This window comes from Pseudophryne corroboree, chromosome 11 (assembly GCF_028390025.1).
Source record: "Pseudophryne corroboree isolate aPseCor3 chromosome 11, aPseCor3.hap2, whole genome shotgun sequence".
NCBI classification, from domain to species: domain Eukaryota; kingdom Metazoa; phylum Chordata; class Amphibia; order Anura; family Myobatrachidae; genus Pseudophryne; species Pseudophryne corroboree.
The window spans coordinates 19617646-19639541 of record NC_086454.1 but is presented as its reverse complement, the minus strand read 5'-3'; the positions used below and the strand labels follow the sequence as shown (position 1 = coordinate 19639541).

The 21896-nt window shown below is 48.7% G+C and overlaps 1 protein-coding gene across 6 annotated transcripts in view; it reads left to right on the top strand.

Moving 5' to 3' along the window:
- HPS5 (HPS5 biogenesis of lysosomal organelles complex 2 subunit 2) overlaps positions 1-21896 on the top strand; it is a 65467-nt gene that overhangs the window by 34877 nt on the left and 8694 nt on the right. For all 6 annotated transcript variants that reach the window (XM_063946341.1, XM_063946343.1, XM_063946340.1 and 3 more), the window contains exons 13-17: positions 4696-4819; positions 5897-6046; positions 8692-8772; positions 8981-9441; positions 16983-17100. In XM_063946341.1, coding sequence (XP_063802411.1) covers positions 4696-4819; positions 5897-6046; positions 8692-8772; positions 8981-9441; positions 16983-17100 — 934 coding nt within the window. The remainder of the gene's footprint in view (positions 1-4695; positions 4820-5896; positions 6047-8691; positions 8773-8980; positions 9442-16982; positions 17101-21896) is intronic.

The window sequence follows — 21896 nt, the reverse complement described above, 5'->3', positions numbered from 1 at the left end:
CCGGTGGCGGACAATTGGGTGCATTTGTACAAAATAAAAATATCAGTATGTGTCACAATATTTTTGTTCTTGATAAACAAGTCTTAATGTGAGGAGCTCTGACATACAAGGTATTAATATAGGGAATGTCCTACACACAAGGGTGATCTCAGAGTGCCTGCTCCTGCAGTCACTGTGAGGAGCTCTGCTACGATAGGTAATGATGAGAGGAAGGCACTGTCACTGTGAGGAGCTCTGCTACAATAGGTAATGATGAGAGGAAGGCACTGTCACTGTGAGGAGCTCTGCTACAATAGGTAATGATGAGAGGAAGGCACTGTCACTGTGAGGAGCTCTGCTGCAATAGGTAATGATGAGAGGAAGGCACTGTCACTGTGAGGAGCTCTGCTACAATAGGTAATGATGAGAGGAAGGCACTGTCACTGTGAGGAGCTCTGCTACAATAGGTAATGATGACAGGAAGGCACTGTCACTGTGAGGAGCTCTGCTACAATAGGTAATGATGAGAGGAGGGCACTGTCAATGTGAGGAGCTCTGCTACATTAGGTAATGACGAGAGGAAGGCACTGTCACTGTGAGGAGCTCTGCTACAATAGGTAATGATGAGAGGAGGGCACTGTCACTGTGAGGAGCTCTGCTACAATAGGTAATGATGACAGGAAGGCACTGTCACTGTGAGAAGCTCTGCTACAATAGGTAATGATGAGAGGAAGGCACTGTCACTGTGAGGAGCTCTGCTACAATAGGTAATGATGAGAGGAAGGCACTGTCACTGTGAGGAGCTCTGCTACAATAGGTAATGATGAGAGGAAGGCACTGTCACTGTGAGGAGCTCTGCTACAATAGGTAATGATGAGAGGAAGGCACTGTCACTGTGAGGAGCTCTGCTACAATAGGTAATGATGAGAGGAAGGCACTGTTACTGTGAGGAGCTCTGCTACAATAGGTAATGACGAGAGGAAGGCACTGTCACTGTGAGGAGCTCTGCTACAATAGGTAATGATGAGAGGAGGGCACTGTCACTGTGAGGAGCTCTGCTACAATAGGTAATGATGAGAGGAAGGCACTGTCACTGTGAGAAGCTCTGCTACAATAGGTAATGATGAGAGGAAGGCACTGTCACTGTGAGGAGCTCTGCTACAATAGGTAATGATGAGAGGAAGGCACTGTCACTGTGAGGAGCTCTGCTACAATAGGTAATGATGAGAGGAAGGCACTGTCACTGTGAGGAGCTCTGCTACAATAGGTAATGATGAGAGGAAGGCACTGTCACTGTGAGGAGCTCTGCTACAATAGGTAATGATGAGAGAAAGGCACTGTGAGGAGCTCTGCTACAATAGGTAATGATGAGAGGAAGGCACTGTCACTGTGAGGAGCTCTGCTACAATAGGTAATGACGAGAGGAAGGCACTGTCACTGTGAGGAGCTCTGCTACAATAGGTAATGAGAGGAAGGCACTGTCACTGTGAGGAGCTCTGCTACAATAGGTAATGATGAGAGGAAGGCACTGTCACTGTGAGGAGCTCTGCTACAATAGGTAATGATAAGAGGAAGGCACTGTCACTGTGAGGAGCTCTGCTACAATAGGTAATGATGAGAGGAAGGCACTGTCACTGTGAGGAGCTCTGCTACGATAGGTAATGATGAGAGGAAGGCACTGTCACTGTGAGGAGCTCTGCTACAATAGGTAATGATAAGAGGAAGGCACTGTCACTGTGAGGAGCTCTGCTACAATAGGTAATGATGAGAGGAAGGCACTGTCACTGTGAGGAGCTCTGCTACAATAGGTAATGATGAGAGGAAGGCACTGTCACTGTGAGGAGCTCTGCTACAATAGGTAATGATGAGAGGAAGGCACTGTCACTGTGAGGAACTCTGCTAGAATAGGTAATGATGAGAGGAAGGCACTGTCACTGTGAGGAGCTCTGCTACAATAGGTAATGATGAGAGGAAGGCACTGTCACTGTGAGGAGCTCTGCTACAATAGGTAATGATGAGAGGAAGGCACTGTCACTGTGAGGAGCTCTGCTACAATAGGTAATGATGAGAGGAAGGCACTCACTGTGAGGAGCTCTGCTACAATAGGTAATGATGAGAGGAAGGCACTGTCACTGTGGGGAGCTCTGCTACAATAGGTAATGATGAGAGGAAGGCACTGTCACTGTGAGGAGCTCTGCTACAATAGGTAATGATGAGAGGAAGGCACTGTCACTGTGAGGAGCTCTGCTACAATAGGTAATGATGAGAGGAAGGCACTGTCACTATGAGGAGCTCTGCTACAATAGGTAATGAGAGGAAGGCACTGTTACTGTGAGGAGCTCTGCTACAATAGGTAATGATGAGAGAAAGGCACTGTCACTGTGAGGAGCTCTGCTACAATAGGTAATGATGAGAGGAAGGCACTGTGAGGAGCTCTGCTACAATAGGTAATGATGAGAGGAAGGCACTGTCACTGTGAGGAGCTCTGCTACAATAGGTAATGACGAGAGGAAGGCACTGTCACTGAGGAGCTCTGCTACAATAGGTAATGAGAGGAAGGCACTGTCACTGGAGGAGCTCTGCTACAATAGGTAATGATGAGAGGAAGGCACTGTGAGGAGCTCTGCTACAAATAGGTAATGATGAGAGGAAGGCACTGTCACTGTGAGGAGCTCTGCTACAATAGGTAATGATGAGAGGAAGGCACTGTCACTGTGAGGAGCTCTGCTACAATAGGTAATGATGAGAGGAAGGCACTGTCACTGTGAGGAGCTCTGCTACAATAGGTAATGATGAGAGGAAGGAGCTCTGCTACAAATAGGTAATGATGAGAGGAAGGCACTGTCACTGTGAGGAGCTCTGCTACAATAGGTAATGAGAGGAAGGCACTGTCACTGTGAGGAGCTCTGCTACAATAGGTAATGAGAGGAAGGCACTGTCACTGTGAGGAGCTCTGCTACAATAGGTAATGAGAGGAAGGCACTGTCACTGTGAGGAGCTCTGCTACAATAGGTAATGATGAGAGGAAGGCACTGTCACTGAGGAGCTCTGCTACAATAGGTAATGATGAGAGGAAGGCACTGTCACTGTGAGGAGCTCTGCTACAATAGGTAATGATGAGAGGAAGGCACTGTCACTGAGGAGCTCTGCTACAATAGGTAATGATGAGAGGAAGGCACTGTCACTGTGAGGAGCTCTGCTACAATAGGTAATGAGAGGAAGGCACTGTCACTGTGAGGAGCTCTGCTACAATAGGTAATGATGAGAGGAAGGCACTGTTACTGTGAGGAGCTCTGCTACAATAGGTAATGATGAGAGGAAGGCACTGTCACTGTGAGGAGCTCTGCTAGAATAGGTAATGATGAGAGGAAGGCACTGTCACTGTGAGGAGCTCTGCTACAATAGGTAATGATGAGAGGAAGGCACTGTCACTGCGAGGAGCTCTGCTACAATAGGTAATGATGAGAGGAGGGCACTGTCACTGTGAGGAGCTCTGCTACAATAGGTAATGATGAGAGGAAGGCACTGTCACTGTGAGGAGCTCTGCTACGATAGGTAATGATGAGAGGAAGGCACTGTCACTGTGAGGAGCTCTGCTACAATAGGTAATGATAAGAGGAAGGCACTGTCACTGTGAGGAGCTCTGCTACAATAGGTAATGATGAGAGGAAGGCACTGTCACTGTGAGGAGCTCTGCTACCATAGGTAATGATGAGAGGAAGGCACTGTCACTGTGAGGAGCTCTGCTACAATAGGTAATGATGAGGGGAAGGCACTGTCACTGTGAGGAGCTCTGCTACAATAGGTAATGATGAGGGGAAGGCACTGTCACTGTGAGGAGCTCTGCTACAATAGGTAATGATGAGAGGAAGGCACTGTCACTGTGAGGAGCTCTGCTACAATAGGTAATGAGAGGAAGGAACTGTCACTGTGAGGAGCTCTGCTACAATAGGTAATGATGAGAGGAAGGCACTGTCACTGTGAGGAGCTCTGCTACAATAGGTAATGATAAGAGGAAGGCACTGTCACTGTGAGGAGCTCTGCTACAATAGGTAATGATGAGAGGAAGGCACTGTCACTGTGAGGAGCTCTGCTACAATAGGTAATGATGAGAGGAAGGCACTGTCACTGTGAGGAGCTCTGCTACAATAGGTAATGATGAGAGGAAGGCACTGTTACTGTGAGGAGCTCTGCTACAATAGGTAATGATGAGAGGAAGGCACTGTCACTGTGAGGAGCTCTGCTACAATAGGTAATGATGAGAGGAAGGCACTGTCACTGTGAGGAGCTCTGCTACAATAGGTAATGATGAGAGGAAGGCACTGTCACTGTGAGGAGCTCTGCTACAATAGGTAATGATGAGAGGAAGGCACTGTCACTGTGAGGAGCTCTGCTAGAATAGGTAATGATGAGAGGGAGGCACTGTCACTGTGAGGAGCTCTGCTACAATAGGTAATGATGAGAGGAAGGCACTGTGAGGAGCTCTGCTACAATAGGTAATGATGAGAGGAAGGCACTGTCACTGTGAGGAGCTCTGCTGCAGTATTTATAGTACGTCATTTCTTCCATGTGTATTTATTGATATAGTATCCCATACCTGTACTGTTTCCTGCATCCGGACGCCTTCTAGTGTGACTGAGTTGTCAGCCCATACATATTTATTTTTGTGTCGCTTATTCCGTCCTTTCATTTTATCACGCATGTGCTGCTCGCCAGATACCGTTTCTCATGCATCCGTGAATATCGAGGGTAATCGGACTGAACCCATTCTCCCATTCACTATCTCATTGCCATTTCGCTCCACCTCCCCTCGCATGTCTCTTCAAGCAGTCAAAGAAAGGTAAAGACTCAAACAGCTGGTGATAGAGATAACAAGCCAAGGCAAGTGCTACAGACTAGCGAAACGCGTGGTAATGCCATTGTCCAGTCTCGGTCACCAAATGACTGGATCTGCAGCCAAAATGATTTTATGTAGGGATTACCTGAATGACCGGGATGTAGATGTATCCCAAGCAATGTGGCCAAGAGATGACCACACTTTTTTTGTGGTCAACCAAGTCTTCTTGCCTAAAAGTAAGCTTCTGCGGGTTTGGCCCATTTGGCACTGTCTGACTCTAGCCTAAAGCTGACTTCGCCTCCCTGCATTTAATAGGAACTGGGGCATGTTTAGAAGGAGATGGGGCAGAACTACTCCTGTTTCTGAAGGCAGGTGCTATGGCAGGGGTTCCTGTATATTAGAATGGGGACAAAGTCTGCCCTGAACTGTAGCAAAAAGGGGATGCCTTGCCCCCTTGAGCCATTGGGAAGGCGTATTGATGTGGAGGTGCCCTAGACAAGAGGCGGGGCAGTATCCTCTGCTTCTCCCACTGGGAGTGTAGCCCTTGGGTGAGACATAATTGTACCTACACCCCTGTCTCCAAGCGTATCGTGAAGGGAGCAGCCGATGGCTGCACAGGTGAGAAGCTGCCCTCTGCTTCTCCATGCCACTGTTCCCGCGTTCTGTGGGGCCATTAAAAACACTGGACGAGTGGATTTAAGGGTCTATTTACTAAGCCTTGGAGAGAGATAAAATGGAGAGAGATAAAGTACCATCCAACCAGCTCCTCTCCACTTTATCACTTTCCAAGGCTTAGTAAATAGACCCCACTGTGTGTTAGGTGAACCCAAATCATTGCCGCCCTAGGTGACCCCTGGGGTTCGGCTATTGGAAGTGCTGCTCCTGACCCTACTGTTACCTTAATTGGAGAGCCAGGGCTCACATTGTTGAAGATTGATGCTGAGGGCTTATTCTGTTGTGTAGGATAGAGGCGGATCCCGGGGGGAACAGAATACGCCATTCACCTTTATCATTGCCGCAATCCTGATAAAACCTGAAATCTGTTTAAGTCTTATTTTAGTGGCTTGTTCCTGTTTCCAGTGTTTCTAGTTTTGTTCGAAAAACCACAGAGAAAATTGGAACGCTCCACATGAGCCCTGAGATCAGGAGAAAGCAGGGGGCTGTAGAGGAGGAGCAGCTCCCCCCCGTGTATGGGAATGAGATGCCCCAGCCGGACGATGTGCAGACTGGGTGAGATTACTATGGGCGTTTTCTACACAAGAGACTGACGATCCCTACTGTGTGCTGCTGCGGCTTGTTAGTGTCCCTAGAAGCCACCCATACTGTCATTCATTCCCTCATCATCTCTCACATGGACTACTGTAACCTGCTCACTGGCCTCCTGATCTCTGGCCTCCATACCTATCCATACCTCTGCTTCCCACCTCCATTCTATCCATACCTCTGCTTCCCACCTCCATTCTATCCATACCTCTGCTTCCCACCTCCATTCTATCCATACCTCTTCTTCCCACCTCCATTCTATCCATACCTCTGCTTCCCACCTCCATTCTATCCATACCTCTTCTTCCCACCTCCATTCTATCCATACCTCTGCTTCCCACCTCCATTCTATCCATACCACTGCTTCCTGCCTCCATTCTATCCATACCTCTTCTTCCCACCTCCATTCTATCCATACCTCTGCTTCCCACCTCCATTCTATCCATACCACTGCTTCCTGCCTCCATTCTATCCATACCTCTTCTTCCCGCCTCCATTCTATCCATACCTCTGCTTCCCACCTCCATTCTATCCATACCTCTGCCTCCCACCTCCATTCTATCCATACCTCTGCTTCCCACCTCCATTCTATCCATACCTCTGCTTCCCACCTCCATTCCATACCTCTGCTTCCCACCCCCATTCTATCCATACCTCTTCTTCCCACCTCCATTCTATCCATACCTCTGCTTCCCACCTCCATTCTATCCATACCACTGCTTCCTGCCTCCATTCTATCCATACCTCTTCTTCCCACCTCCATTCTATCCATACCTCTGCTTCCCACCTCCATTCTATCCATACCACTGCTTCCTGCCTCCATTCTATCCATACCTCTTCTTCCCGCCTCCATTCTATCCATACCTCTGCTTCCCACCTCCATTCTATCCATACCTCTGCTTCCCACCTCCATTCTATCCATACCTCTGCTTCCCACCTCCATTCCATACCTCTGCTTCCCACCCCCATTCTATCCATACCTCTTCTTCCCACCTCCATTCTATCCATACCTCTGCTTCCCACCTCCATTCTATCCATACCACTGCTTCCTGCCTCCATTCTATCCATACCTCTTCTTCCCACCTCCATTCTATCCATACCTCTGCTTCACTCTTCCATTCTATCCATACCTCTTCTTCCCACCTCCATTCTATCCATACCTCTGCTTCCCACCTCCATTCTATCCATACCTCTGCTTCCCACCTCCATTCTATCCATACCTCTTCTTCCCACCTCCATTCTATCCATACCTCTGCTTCCCACCTCCATTCTATTCATACCACTGCTTCCCACCTCCATTCTATCCATGCCTCTGCTTCCCACCTCCATTCTATCCATACCTCTGCTTCCCACCTCCATTCTATCCATACCTCTGCTTCCCACCTCCATTCTATTCATACCACTGCTTCCCACCTCCATTCTATTCATACCACTGCTTCCCACCTCCATTCTATCCATACCTCTGCTTCCCACCTCCATTCTATCCAGACCTCTGCTTCCTGCCTCCATTCTATCCAGACCTCTGCTTCCCACCTCCATTCTATCCATACCTCTTCTTCCCATCTCCATTCTATCCATACCTCTGCTTCCCACCTCCATTCTATCCATACCTCTTCTTCCCGCCTCCATTCTATCCAGACCTCTGCTTCCTGCCTCCATTCTATCCAGACCTCTGCTTCCCACCTCCATTCTATCCATACCTCTTCTTCCCACCTCCATTCTATCCATACCTCTGCTTCCCGCCTCCATTCTATCCATACCACTGCTTCCTGCCTCCATTCTATCCATACATCTGCTTCCCACCTCCATTCTATCCATACCTCTTCTTCCCACCTCCATTCTATCCATACCTCTTCTTCCCACCTCCATTCTATCCATACCTCTTCTTCCCACCTCCATTCTATCCATTCTATCTATACCTCTTCTTCCCACCTCATTTTCCTCTCTCGTGTTTCGACTCTGGTGCCTCATCAACCCTTCGCTCCACTGACTCCCTGTCCCACTCAGAATCCAATCTGCATTCCTCTCGCTCCCCCATACAGCACTCAACATCTCACTCCCTACATTTCCAGCCTCATTTCCACACAGACTCCCTCTGCCAGTGACTGCCGCCTCACCTCCACCCTGATCACCTGTTCACCTGCACGGCACTAGGACTTCTTCTGTGCTGCCCCTATCCCCTGTAGTGCCTACCCCTACTCTAGCAGACACTCTCCCAGCCCCTACCACCCCTCCTAATGCCCCAGCATGGGCTATCCCCAACTCTGCTCCCCCACCCACAGCCCCTCTAGGATGTAAGGTCTTGGGAGCGGCACTGTCTTTCTCTACGTAATTGTGTAAATCTATAGATTCTAATTATATATTTTTATTACTGGAAAGTTGTTTACTTGCTTTATGATCTCCCATGTATTATGTAACTTTATGTGTTCCGTCCAATATGTACAGCTCTCCGGAACCCTGGTGGTTAGATGATGATGATGATAATAATAATAATAAAAGTTCCTCCTGTAACATTGTACTATCCTCCTGCTGAAATGTACGACTCTGCCTCTGCAATTACAGACTGCGCAGAATCATTACGTCTTATTAACCTTCTGCCATTTAATTTGCAGGGTGGATCCTCCGCCACCTCCCCAGCCCTCTGTAGAAGAAGTCCTGTTAGAAGAGCTGAAAGGCGTAACATTGGAGGCCATGTAAGTTATAATAAGACAGACAAAACCAGGCAGAACTTTGTTAGGGTGCCACCTGCTGGGGGACTCGGGAAGTGCTCTGGGGATGGTTGGGGCACCTGGGTTTGCTGGCCTGTACCTACAAGCCCATTAAGACAAAAGTTTTTAGGTTGCTCACAGAACCTGCACATTTATGTGAACTTGTCATTAGAGAAATTCTTTATTTTTCTAGGCAGAAAATCCAAGACCCTCAGGTGCTGTTTGACTCCACTGCAATGGCGGAGATCCTGCAAAACTGGCTTGTGCACCTTGAGAAGGCACTGGGTCCCCCGCATCCGGCATCACATGACGTATCGGGGGAAGAGGATGGGGACCCCCCGGAATCGGTGCACACAGAGGAGACTGTAGAGGAGACAATCGTCCTTTCTAAGACGGAGGAAAATCTCTGCTTCCGAGTCCAGTGTCCGTGTCTTATAGAGGAGCCTCTACACAGAGATGTGTCTCACTTAACAATGACGTGCCTGGAATTCAAAGTGTTCCCTAACGAGCCTCATTTGGATTCTGAGGCCTCTGCTTGCAGCCTCATAGCACAGTACTTTTTTCTTCTTGACCTGAAGAGATTAAAACGCTGCATTTTACTGAATTACAGGGACTCTCCCAGCGTATGGAGCACCTACATGGACGGCTTAAAAGGTGACAGATATACAATTACTTTTATTTATATATTTATTTATTTAGTTATTTATTTATTTATTTATTTATGTATTTTGATCATTGGGGTGGTCTTTGCTTGCAGTTTCTTGCTATCGTCTGTCTGTATACCTGGAAGGAGGGAGACTAGTTCAGCATGACGTCCATTCGTGTAAATAAGAATTTGCTGCTGCCAATTTTGGGATGACTAAAATGTTTAATACCCGTACAATTAGACAAGACATCACTTTATATCATAAAGTCACTCTCCTTTTTTTTTCTCCCTCCCTTTGCCAAAAAGTGATTTTATGTAATACAACCCCCTACTTGCTGCTTTAAGGAGTCACTGTAACTTGAAGGGTTAATGTCCCGTGCAGTATATACAGTAATGATAGGAAGCCATACTATACACCGCTGTCGCCTAATAGGAGATTGCTGCATTAAGAAATCACCGTTATGACAGAAGTAATAACGAGGGAAAGGCTTGTAGCGACCATTCTTCTCTGACCTCCGGTGGCTGCAGAGGATAACTTCCTGTTTAAGCTGTGGGAACGCCTGCTGAATCTATATCCCCTGTCCTGTATAGTGGGCATGTCTTTTAAGGGCCAGTTTATAGGAAAGACTTTCTCTCCTCAAAAATTTATTTGTGGTTCATTTAAATCGAAAAGGTTTCCTGTGATATTCGCAATGGCAAACCAGGGAGTTGTGGCCAGGCGGTATGTATAGTATCCGGTCTCTAGGTCGACCACTATTGGTCGACAGTAACTAGGTCGATAGGGTTTCTAGGTCGACATGTTCTGGGTTGACAGGTCAAAAGGTCGACATGAGTTTTTCACTTTCCCCCCCCTTTTTTTTTGAACTTTTTCAAACTTTACGATTCACGTGGACTACAATTGGGAATAGTAACCTGTGCGGTGCGGAGCGCAGCGGTAGCGGAGCGAGACACTTTGCCCGAAGCATAGCGAGGGGGCACGGTGCACTAATTGGGGTTCCCGGTCACTGTACGCAGAAAACAACACAAAAAAATACAAAAACTCTTGTCGACCTTTTGATCTGTAGACCTAGAACATGTCTACCTAGTTACTGTCGACCAATAGTCGTTGACTTAGACACTATCGTACTAAGTGTGGTCGACCCTCCATACCACACCCTGTGTGTGTGTGTGTGTGTGTGTGTGTGTGTGTGTGTGTGTGTATAATATATAAGGACGGTGTACAGCATAAAGGATGACCGTAAGAAACTAAAATCAAAATAACTTGTCTCAGACCAACTGTTAGATCTGTTCCGTTAAAGTAACGAGCTGTTGTCATCTAAGCAGATTGGATGGCTGCAGTCAGGCCTGTGCCTCCTGCTGCATGGGATATTAAATGCAGTCTTATTATTATCTCCACTCCACACGGTGATGAGGAAAAAAATATTAGTTAATAATTTTGCCACTAGATGGCGATAGAGATCACCTGAAGAGCACTGTTGTTGCTAAGGCAAAACTTTACCAAAGAATGGGTTATCCGCTGCTACTTTCAGATATCTTGGCCATCCCAGTCACCATGTTACTTTTGGTTGTGGGGATTTTGAAGTATCCAGGTGTATCGGGAACGTTCTGAGATCTAAAAGGCAGCATTAGCTATCACATGCTGTCTATTCCCCCTGAGATATTACATTCTGCCATAGACAATGTTGTTCTTCCAATGGAAACTGTTGTTGACCACAGTGAAGGACACATTGAACAGTTTTGGCGTTTTTCAGTGATTTGTATTGCCACATCGCCACCTGGTGATAAAAATTATAACTAATATTTTTTCTCTGACGTCCTAAGTGGATGCTGGGACTCCGTAAGGACCATGGGGAATAGCGGCTCCGCAGGAGACTGGGCACAACTAAAGAAAGCTTTAGGACTACCTGGTGTGCACTGGCTCCTCCCACTATGACCCTCCTCCAGACCTCAGTTAGAATCCTGTGCCCGGCTGAGCTGGATGCACACTAGGGGCTCTCCTGAGCTCCTAGAAAGAAAGTATATTTTAGGTTTTTTATTTTACAGTGAGATCTGCTGGCAACAGACTCACTGCTACGAGGGACTAAGGGGAGAAGAAGCGAACCTACCTAACTGGTGGTAGCTTGGGCTTCTTAGGCTGCTGGACACCATTAGCTCCAGAGGGATCGACCGCATGGAACCGGCCATTGATGTTCGGTCCCGGAGCCGCGCCGCCGGCCCCCTTACAGAGCCAGAAGCAAGAAGAGTCCGGAAAATCGGCGGCAGAAGACATCAGTCTTCACCAAGGTAGCGCACAGCACTGCAGCTGTGCGCCATTGCTCCTCATACACACTTCACACTCCGGTCACTGAGGGTGCAGGGCGCTGGGGGGGGGGGGGGCGCCCTGAGCAGCAATAAAAACACCTTGGCTGGCAAATATATCACAATATATAGCCCCAGAGGCTATATATGTGATAAATACCCCTGCCAGAATCCATAAAAAAGCGTGAGAAAAGTCAGCGAAAAAGGGGCGGAGCTATCTCCCTCAGCACACTGGCGCCATTTTCTCTTCACAGTGCAGCTGGAACACAGCTCCCCAGGCTCTCCCCTGTAGTTTTCAGGCTCAAAGGGTTAAAAAGAGAGGGGGGGCACTAAATTTAGGCGCAATATTGTTTATACAAGCAGCTATTGGGGGAAAAATCACTCAGTTATAGTGTTAATCCCTGCATTATATAGCGCTCTGGTGTGTGCTGGCATACTCTCTCTCTGTCTCCCCAAAGGACTTTGTGGGGTCCTGTCCTCAGTCAGAGCATTCCCTGTGTGTGAGCTGTGTGTCGGTACGGCTGTGTCGACATGTGGGATGAGGAAGGTTACGTGGAGGTGGAGCAGAGGCCGATAAATGGGATGTCGCCCCCTGTGGGGCCGACACCAGAGTGGATGGATAGGTGGAATGTATTAACCGACAATGTCAACTCCTTACATAGAAGGCTGGATGACGTAAAACAGATGTGGGACAGCCGGCTTCTCAGCCCGCGCCTGCCCAGGCGTCTCAAAGGCCATCAGGGGCTCAAAAAAGCGCCCGTTACCTCAGATGGCAGACACAGATGTCGACACGGAGTCTGACTCCAGTGTCGACGGGGTTGAGACATATACACAATCCACTAGGAACATCCGTTACATGATCTCGGCAATTAAAAATGTGTTACGCATTTCTGATATGAACCCAAGTACCACATAAAAGGGGTTTTATTTTGGGGGAGAAAAAGCAGCCAGTGTTTTGTTCCCCCATCAGATGAATGAATGAAGTGTGTAAAGTAGCGTGGGTTCCCCCGATAAGAAACTGGTAATTTCTAAAAAAAGTTACTGATGGCGTACCCTTTCCCGCCAGAGGATAGGTCACGTTGGGAGATATCCCTTAGGGTGGATAAGGCGCTCACACGTTTGTCAAAAAAGGTGGCACTGCCGTCTTAGGATACGGCCACCTTGAAGGAGCCTGCTGATAAAAAGCAGGAGGCTATCCTGAAGTCTGTATATACACACTCAGGTTATATACTGAGACCTGCAATTGCCTCAGCATAAATAGGGCTGCTGCAGCGTGGTCTGATACCCAGTCAGATAATATTAATACTCTAAGACAGGGATAATAGTTTGCTAACATAGAGCATATTAAAGACGTCGTCTTAGATAAAAAGGATGCACAGAGGGATATTTGCCGGCTGGCATCCAGAATTAATGCAATGTCCATTCTGCCAGGAGGGTATTAGAAACCCGGCAGTGGACAGGTGATGCTGCCTATAAAAGGCACATGGAGATTCTGCCTTATAAGGGTGAGGAATTGTTTGGGGATGGTCTCTGGGACCTCGTATCCACAGCAACAGCTGGGAAGAAAAAATTTCACCTCAGGTTTCCTCACAGCCTAAGAAAGCACTGTATTTTCAGGTACAGTCCTTTCGGCTTCAGAAAAGCAAGCGGGTCAAAGGCGCTTCCTTTCTGCACAGAGACAAGGGAAGAAGGAAAAAGCTGCACCAGCAGCCAGTTCCCAGGATCAAAAATCTTCCCCCGCTTCCTCTGAGTCCACCGCATGACGTTGGGGCTCCACAGGTGGAGACAGGTGCGGTAGGGGCGCGTCTCGGGAACTTCAGGGACCAGTGGGCTTGCCCACAGGTGGATCCCTAGGTTCTGCAAATAGTATCACAGGGATACAGGCTGGAGTTCGAGGCGACTCCCCCTCGCCGTTACCTCACATCAGCCTTGCCTGCTGCCCTCGGAGAAAGGTAGTACTGGCGGCAATTCACAAGCTGTACTTCCAGCAGGTGAAATCAAGGTACCCCTCCTTCAACAAGGCCGGGGTTACTATTCCAAAATGTTGTGGTACCGAAACCAGACGGTTCGGTGAGACCCATTCTAAAATTAAAAGCCTTGAACACTTATATACGAAGGTTCAAGTTCAAAATGGAATCGCTCAGGGCGATTATTGCAAGCCTGGAGAATTTCATGGTATCACTGGACATCAAGGATGCTTACCTGCATGTCCCTATTTACCCTCTTCACCAGGAGTACCTCAAAATTGTGGTACAGGATTGTCATTACCAATTCCAGACGTTGCCGTTGGTCTGTCCCCGGCACCGAGGTCTTTACCAAGGTAATGGCTGAAATAATTATCCCGTACTTGGACGATCTCCTTATAAAGGCGAGGTCCAGGGAGCAGTTGTTCGGCGGAGTAGCACTATCTCGGGAAGTGCTACAACAGCACGGCTGGATTCTGAATATTCCAAAGTCGCAGCTGGTTCCTACGACGCGTCTACTGTTCCTGGGTATGGTTCTGGACACAGAACAGGATAAAAAGGGTTTCTCCCGGAGGAGAAGTCCAAGGAGTTGTCGTCTCTAGACAGAGACCTCCTAATACGTATACAGGTGTCGGTGCATCAATGCACGCGAGCCCTGGGAAGGATGGTAGCTTCTTACGAAGAAATTCCATTCGCTAGGTCCCATGCAAGGATTTTCCAGTGGGATCTGTTGGACAAGTGGTCCGGGTCGCATCTTCAGATGCATCGGCAGATAACCCTGTCTCCAAGGGCCAGGGTGTCGCTGTTGTGGTGGCTGCAGAGTGCTCATCTTCTAGGGGGCCGCAGATTCGGCTTACAGGACTGGGTCCTGGTGACCACGGATGCCAGCCTTCGAGGCTGGGGGGCAGTCACACAGGGAAGAAACTTCCAAGGCTATGGAAAAGTCAGGAGACTTCCCTACACATAAATATTCTGGAACTAAGGGCCATTTACAATGCTCAAAGTCAGGCTAGACCCTGCTTCAACACCGGCCGGTGCTGATCCAGTCAGACAACATCACGGCGGTTGCTCATGTAAACCGACAGGGCGGCACAAGAAGCAGGATGGTGATGGCAGAAGCCACAAGGATTCTCCGATGGGCGGAAAATCATGTGTTAGCACTGTCAGCAGTGTTCATTCCCGGAGTGGACAACTGAGAAGCAGACATTCTCAGAAGACACGACCTCCACCCGGGAGAGTGGGGACTTCATCCAGAAGTTTTCCAAATGATTGTACACCGTTGGGAAAGGCCACAGGTGGACATGATGGCGTCCCGCCTCAACAAAAAGCTACAAAGATATTGCGCCAGGTCAAGGGACCCTCAGGCGATAGCTGTGGACGCTCTAGTAACACCGTGGGTGTACCAGTCGGTGTATGTGTTCCCTTCTCTGCCTCTCTTACCCATGGTAATGAGAATAATAAGAAGGAGAGGAGTAAGAATTATACTCATTGTTCCGGGTTAGCCAAGAAGAGCTTGGTAACCAGAACTCCAAGAAATGATCTCAGAGGACCCATGGCCTCTGCCGCTCAGACAGGACCTGCTGCAGCAGGGGGCCTGTCTGTTCCAAGACGTACCGCGGCTGCGTTTGACGGCATGGCGGTTGAACGCCGGATCCTGAAGGAAAAGGGCATTCCGGAGGAAGTTATCCCTACGCTATTTAAAGCTAGGAAAGAAGTGAACGCAAACCATTATCACCGCATATGGTGGAAATATGTTGCGTGCTGTGAGGCCAGGAAGGCCCCAAAGGAGAAATTTCAGCTAGGTCGATTTCTGCACTTTTTACAGTCAGAGGTGACTATGGGCCTAAAATTGGGTTCCATGAAGGTCCAGATTTCGGCTCTATCGATTTTCTTCCAAAATAGAACTGGCTTCACTGCCTGAAGTTCGGACTTTTGTTAAGGGAGTGCTGCATAGTCAGCCCCCGTTTGTGCCTCAAGTGGCACCGTGGGATCTCAACGTGGTGTTGGATTTCCTGAAGTCGCATTGGGTTGAGCCACTTAAATCCGTGGAGCTACAATACCTCACGTGGAAAGTGGTCATGCTGTGGGCCGTGGCGTCGGCCAGGCGTGTATCAGAATTGGCGGCTTTGTCATACAAAAGCCCTTATCTGTATTTTATATGGATAAGGCGGAATTGAGGACTCGTTCCCAATTCCTTCCTAAGGTGGTATCAGTTTTTCATGTGAACCAACCTATTGTGGTGCCTGCGGCTACTTGGGACTTGGAGGATTCCAAGTTACTGGACGTAGTCAGGGCCCTGAAAAGTATATGTTTCCCGGACGGCTGGAGTCAGGAAAACTGACTCGCTATTTATCCTGTATGCACCCTACAAGCTGGGTGCTCCTGCTTCTAAGCAGACTATTGCTCGCTGGATCTGTAGCATGATTCAACTTGCACATGCTGCGGCTGGACTGCCGCACCCTAAATCTGTAAAAGCCCATTCTCGAGGAAAGTGGGCTCTTCTTGGGCGGCTGCCCGAGGGGTCTCGGCTTTACAACTTTGCCGAGCTGTTACTTGGTCGGGTTCAAACATTTTTGCAACAGTCTACAAGTTTGATACCCTGGCTGAGGAGGACCTAGAGTTTTCTCATTCGGTGCTGCAGAGTCATCCGCACTCTCCCGCCCGTTTGGGAGCTTTGGTATAATCCCCATGGTCCTTACGGAGTCCCAGCATCCACTTAGGATGTCAGAGAAAATAAGATTTTACTCACCGGTAAATCTATTTCTCGTAGTCCGTAGTGGATGCTGGGTGCCCATCCCAAGTGCGGATTGTCTGCAATACTTGTATATAGTTATTGCCTAACTAAAGGGTTATTGTTGAGCCATCTGTTGAGAGGCTCAGTTGTTATCATACTGTTAACTGGGTATTGTATCACTAGTTATACGGTGTGATTGGTGTGGCTGGTATGAGTCTTACCCGGGATTCAAAATCCTTCCTTATTGTGTCAGCTCTTCCGGGCACAGTATCCTAACTGAGGTCTGGAGGAGGGTCATAGTGGGAGGAGCCAGTGCACACCAGGTAGTCCTAAAGCTTTCTTTAGTTGTGCCCAGTCTCCTGCGGAGCCGCTATTCCCCATGGTCCTTACGGAGTCCCAGCATCCACTACGGACTACGAGAAATAGATTTACCGGTGAGTAAAATCTTATTTTTTTTTCAATACATTTCTAACACATCATCTGTTTCTATAATCTCCCCCGAAGGATGCTATAATTACTGTCCTCCGTACAATCCAGCTGTCTTCTCTTGCAGAGCTCAGTTTGGGTCCCGTGGCCTCCGCAATAGAAAAAGGCGACCTGGTGAGCTCCATACAGACCTTGAACAATTTGGAGCCTTGGGACAGCCCCCTTCTTCTTGCTCACGTCTCCAGGTATCTTCTAATATTCTTCTATCCAGTCGCTGTGTGGTCATGTAATATATGACTAAAGAGGGTCAACCTGGATCCAAGAACCGCGATAAAGTATGAGACTAATGCGCCAATTATCATCAGTGCCGCTGGCCTCCCTGAAAATAGCAGAAGGTCTTTTCTAAAATGTACCTCTGGTGTGTGTTCCCACCACACCAGCTCAGAAGACGACTCTGCTCTGAAAAGGAGAGTATTGTGGGTCCCTGAGGTGGCCGGAGGCTACGTCCTCTGGTCTCCCTACCCACTGCACATATGGTAGATTTGCTACAGGTTTTGGACACTTCTAACCTTCATATTTTGTATGTATTTCTCCTTCATCCACTAGGGGCCACTGGAGTGTAGTTACAATGGGGAAATAGTAAGTAGTAATTGGGAGCTGGCACTTTAAAAATTCTCACACTGTGGCTAGCTCCTCCCCTACTATCTCCCCTCCAAGCCAGTCTTAGTTTAGTGCCCGAGGTAGCTGGTTCACTTGGGTTTAGCTGAAGAAATTTTTCTTTTTTCTTTATTATTTTCTTTTTCTTTCACACACGCACAGACTGGCAGCTCTGCCACTGCCAGTCTGCACCGCGGGAGCTGCCGGCGGGGTCCCATCGCAGCTGCGTGCGGCTCGGGATGGGCCCCGGCTGAGGGAGACACTGAGCTCTCCTGAGTTGGCGGACACCGCTGCGTGCGGCGCGTGTCGGGACCACTCCATCCAGCAGAAGATTCCGGCAGCATGGCAGCGGTTTGTATCAAAAATGGTCGGACACCGCTGCGTGCGGCGCGTGTTGGGGCCACTCCATCACAGAAGATTCAGGCCGGACACCGCTGCGTGCGGCGCGTGTCGGGGCCACTCCATCAGAAGAAGGACAGTGGTGAGTACAATCTCCCCCCCTCCAGACTGATGTGTGATTTTAATATGTGCACTTAGATGTGATGGTCTTTACTGTGTTGTGTCCTGCATCTAACCCCCTTATAACGCTGCAGTGGAAGAGAGGGCGCACTTTCTAGTTTGAACTTGGCGCCATTATGTGGGGGGCGGAGCTTCAGCCCGCTCTGTAAGCGGGCTCAGCGCTCTTCAATCCCCGGCTGCAGCAGAGAGAGGCTAAATAGCCTAGTGGGCTAAAGCACTGGTATAATATAAAGGCAGCCGGGTGATACATTTACACTACCCGGCCGCAGCATACAAGCAGCCGGGTAATACATAGCGGTTTTTAAATTTAAAAGTGGCGCCGGAACAGAGGGGCGGAGCTAACTCCCGCTCCGTCCGGCGGCGGGCTCAGACTCTCAGCTCCCCGGCCGCAGCATACAGGCGGCCGGGGGGGTTACACACCGCTCCCCAGCCGCAGCATATACAAGGCGGCCGGGGGTTACACACCGCTCCCCGGCCGCAGCATACAGGCGGCCGGGGAGTTACATTTACAATATACGGGCGCACCCCGGCAGCAGCAAACAGGCGCCCGGGGGTTACATTTACCCGCACCCCGACCGCAGCAAGGCGGCCGGGGGATACATTGGCAGGGGGGGCGGAGCTAACTCCCGCTCTGTACGGCGGGCTCTCTCCGCTCCCCGCGCCGCTGCAGCACGCCGCTCCAGTGTGTGTGGGGTCTCAGACTGAAGGCTCATTCCTCTCCTGGCTGTGCAGGGAGGATTTCTTTGCAAGGAGGGGTGAGTAAAAGTTTTATAACCCGCTTTACTCAGCGGGCTCCCAGATCTCACTGTCGCTAGGCAACAAACCCTGTCTCTGGGGTTTTTAGCTTTTCCATACTTCATGCTGCTGAAATATAGATACATTCCTCCCTGCAGTAGAGCCCTCTACCCGGCATTTTCCTACATGCAAATCAGGGAACCTGCTCTATTACAGTAGCTGGGACTCAGCTCATTAATAATTTAAAAATCTACTGTGCAGTATTTATTTACCTACAAATACACAGTATTTATCTACCCTATTGGGTTCACAGTATTTATCTACCCGGTTGGTTTCACGGTGGTGTGTGTATATATACATATATAGCTATGTTTGTGTGTATATATATATATATATATATATATATATATATATATATATATATATATATATATATATATTTAAGTGCGTGTGGGTATGTATATAGATATATCCATAAAAAAACAGATTATGCACACTTCCGCAATGTTTTCTAGAAACAGAATACCCCACCTTGCCACATAACATTTTCACCCATCTTTTCTCACAGGCTGGTCACCATTTTGAAAAGCCAGCGGAACCTCCGAGAAACATCGGGTGCACCTTAATTAGCGGTACACTACATACAGGGAGGGGTGTTGCCTTCCCTTTATTACTCCTTGGTGTCACTAGTTACTAATGCTATTTGTAATTTGGGAATGTGTGTAAGGCATCAGACAAATAGCGCTGTGGCTCAGTACGCTAGTAGCGGGTATCTGAACAGGGGTTTGAATCCAAACAAAACTTTAAGGAGAGCTCCTATAGCCTAGGGCTAAGACTCCTGTCCCACAGCGCAGCGCTACTGGTTCAGGTCTCCGCTGCTCCAGAAAGTTTAGTTGAATCGTGTCGGTCACACATTATAGTGCAGACCTTACGTAGGGCTGTGTTTATTTAACCCACCATTTCTCCTTTCGTTTGTCTCACCTGGGATAGTCAAAGAATTCCCTCTTAGGTGTGAAGTATGCGGTGGAGCCATCTGCAGAGCCCTCCACACACCTGCAGGACACTCCTGTTTGAACAGCTCAGATTATGCAGGTAATGTCACTGTTAACCAGAGACCTTGTACGTCATTTCACCTTTCCAAAGGGAACCTTGCTAACATTCCATGCATTACTGATGATGTCTGTTTTCTGTGGATCTGAACCAGTGTCTCAGAATATCCAGGTGCATTATACAGCAGTTCGTCTGGTACTGCAGGTAAAGGAGGCGGACACGTCAAGTCCATCAGGGTTCCACGCCAATGACGAAATGACAGCGACTGGTCCAGTTTCGGATGAGCTGGGCAGACTCCGGTAGGCGGCCGACAGACACCCGAATACACAATATCAGGTATCAAACAATGTTTGTTTTCCTATCCTTTCCCCGCAGACGGCAGGAAAGGGTATCAGAACCTCTCTAGGGTATACCCCTCGATGTATCGCCAGTCCAACAAGCCGCCGTTTTCCTGAGGCAACCTTGCTCAGGGATTCATCGACATAGGCGGCAGCGCGGTTCTACCGTGTCCGGAGCAGGTAGGTTGGGGAACAATTGTCCTCTAGGTTACAGGATGCTTCGCATCAGGATCAATTGATACTTTGGTACAGGTCAGAATCACGATTCTGCTTTATGTTCTTTGGAGGTCTCCACGTCTGCAGACTCGGACCCTGCATCTTCGCTTGGGCTGTCTTAACCCGACGACCTCTGGGGCTGCGACAGTGACAGGTGAACATGAAATCCTACGGGGCAGATGGTTCTGGGGAAGGAACTTTCTGCAGGATTTCTTGAACCATTGGAGGTAAGTCCACTTTGCTTTCTCCTACTACTGCCCCAGCTCCAAGACTGACCTTTACTGGTCTTTCTTTTAGATTTTTCCGTGCCCTTTCAGGCTTTCGACTCCACACGGGTGATATCTTCGTCGCCAGGGGTTTTCAGGGTAAAAAGGCTGAAGCAGAGGTTCAACATCCTCGGTCCAGTCTGATTTTATGTCATCCTATACACCCATTACACAGACTTTCCTACCACCTGGAGGGTCCCAGGGTAGGCGCAGGTCGATGGGAGAAGGCTTGGCCGGTTACAACGTCTCAGGAGTCCCTCGGCATGGGTCGGCCGATTTACGATGACAAGAGAGTCATACTGCAGGCTGCACTCCATAGGTTTCTAACCGCAAAGGGTATTGATCCCTGTTTTTCACATATCATTTGAATTCGGACAGTTCTCAGGCCCTTGTTTTCTTTTCACGTTCCGAAGCCAAGTGGCTCGGACAGGCCTATTCTAGCCTTACAATCCTTTTAGTCTGTGATTGCTAGTTTGAACAAGAAAGGGAGTTTTACGTGTCCCTTGTCTTCAGAGATGCCTGTTTACTGATTTCCGTTGGACAGGCTTTTCTCAGATTCGCATTACAGGATTCTCATTTTCACTGTCAGTCCTTTCCTCTCGGTCTCTCTTCCGCTCCCACAGAGTTTAGGAAGATCACAGAATATCTCTTTTTCAAGGGCAGTGGGTGACGTTGGTTCCCTAATGGGACAATTTACTGCTACTATCCCACTCTGTACATTAGGTGGCTTCTGAATATCCGGAGGATCCAGGAGCTTCTGATTCGACACAGATCCACCTTTATGCTCCGCATAGACGTTTCTCAACACGGTCCGTCAGAGGATTTTTCATTCCTCGGTACTCTATTCCTTCAGTCAAGTTGCGACGCAATGAGTGGTCGCCTCCATTCCTCTCTGAGCGGGGGACAACAATCTTCTTTCCAGGTCAGGCCACCAGGTCAGACTCCTGGGTGAGGGAACATTCCCCGGAGTTTGGTCAGCTGGTCCGCTGTGGGCGGAAATTTCGGATCGACCTCAGGGCGTTCTGACTGACTCTTTAACCCTTTATTACTCTCGGACGTGAGCTCTGGCGGCAGTAGGCGAGGAGGCCCTCAGGGCTCCGGGGAGTTTTCTGGTTATTCTATCCTGCCTCCTTTTCTATTTCTACCTCATGTTCAGTAACACAGGAGGGGATTATGCGTGCTAGTCCTCTCGGTGGCGCTGGTTGGGTCACGCATGACTTGAAGATACAGATACGCCTGTTGTCAGTAGAGGAGCCTTGG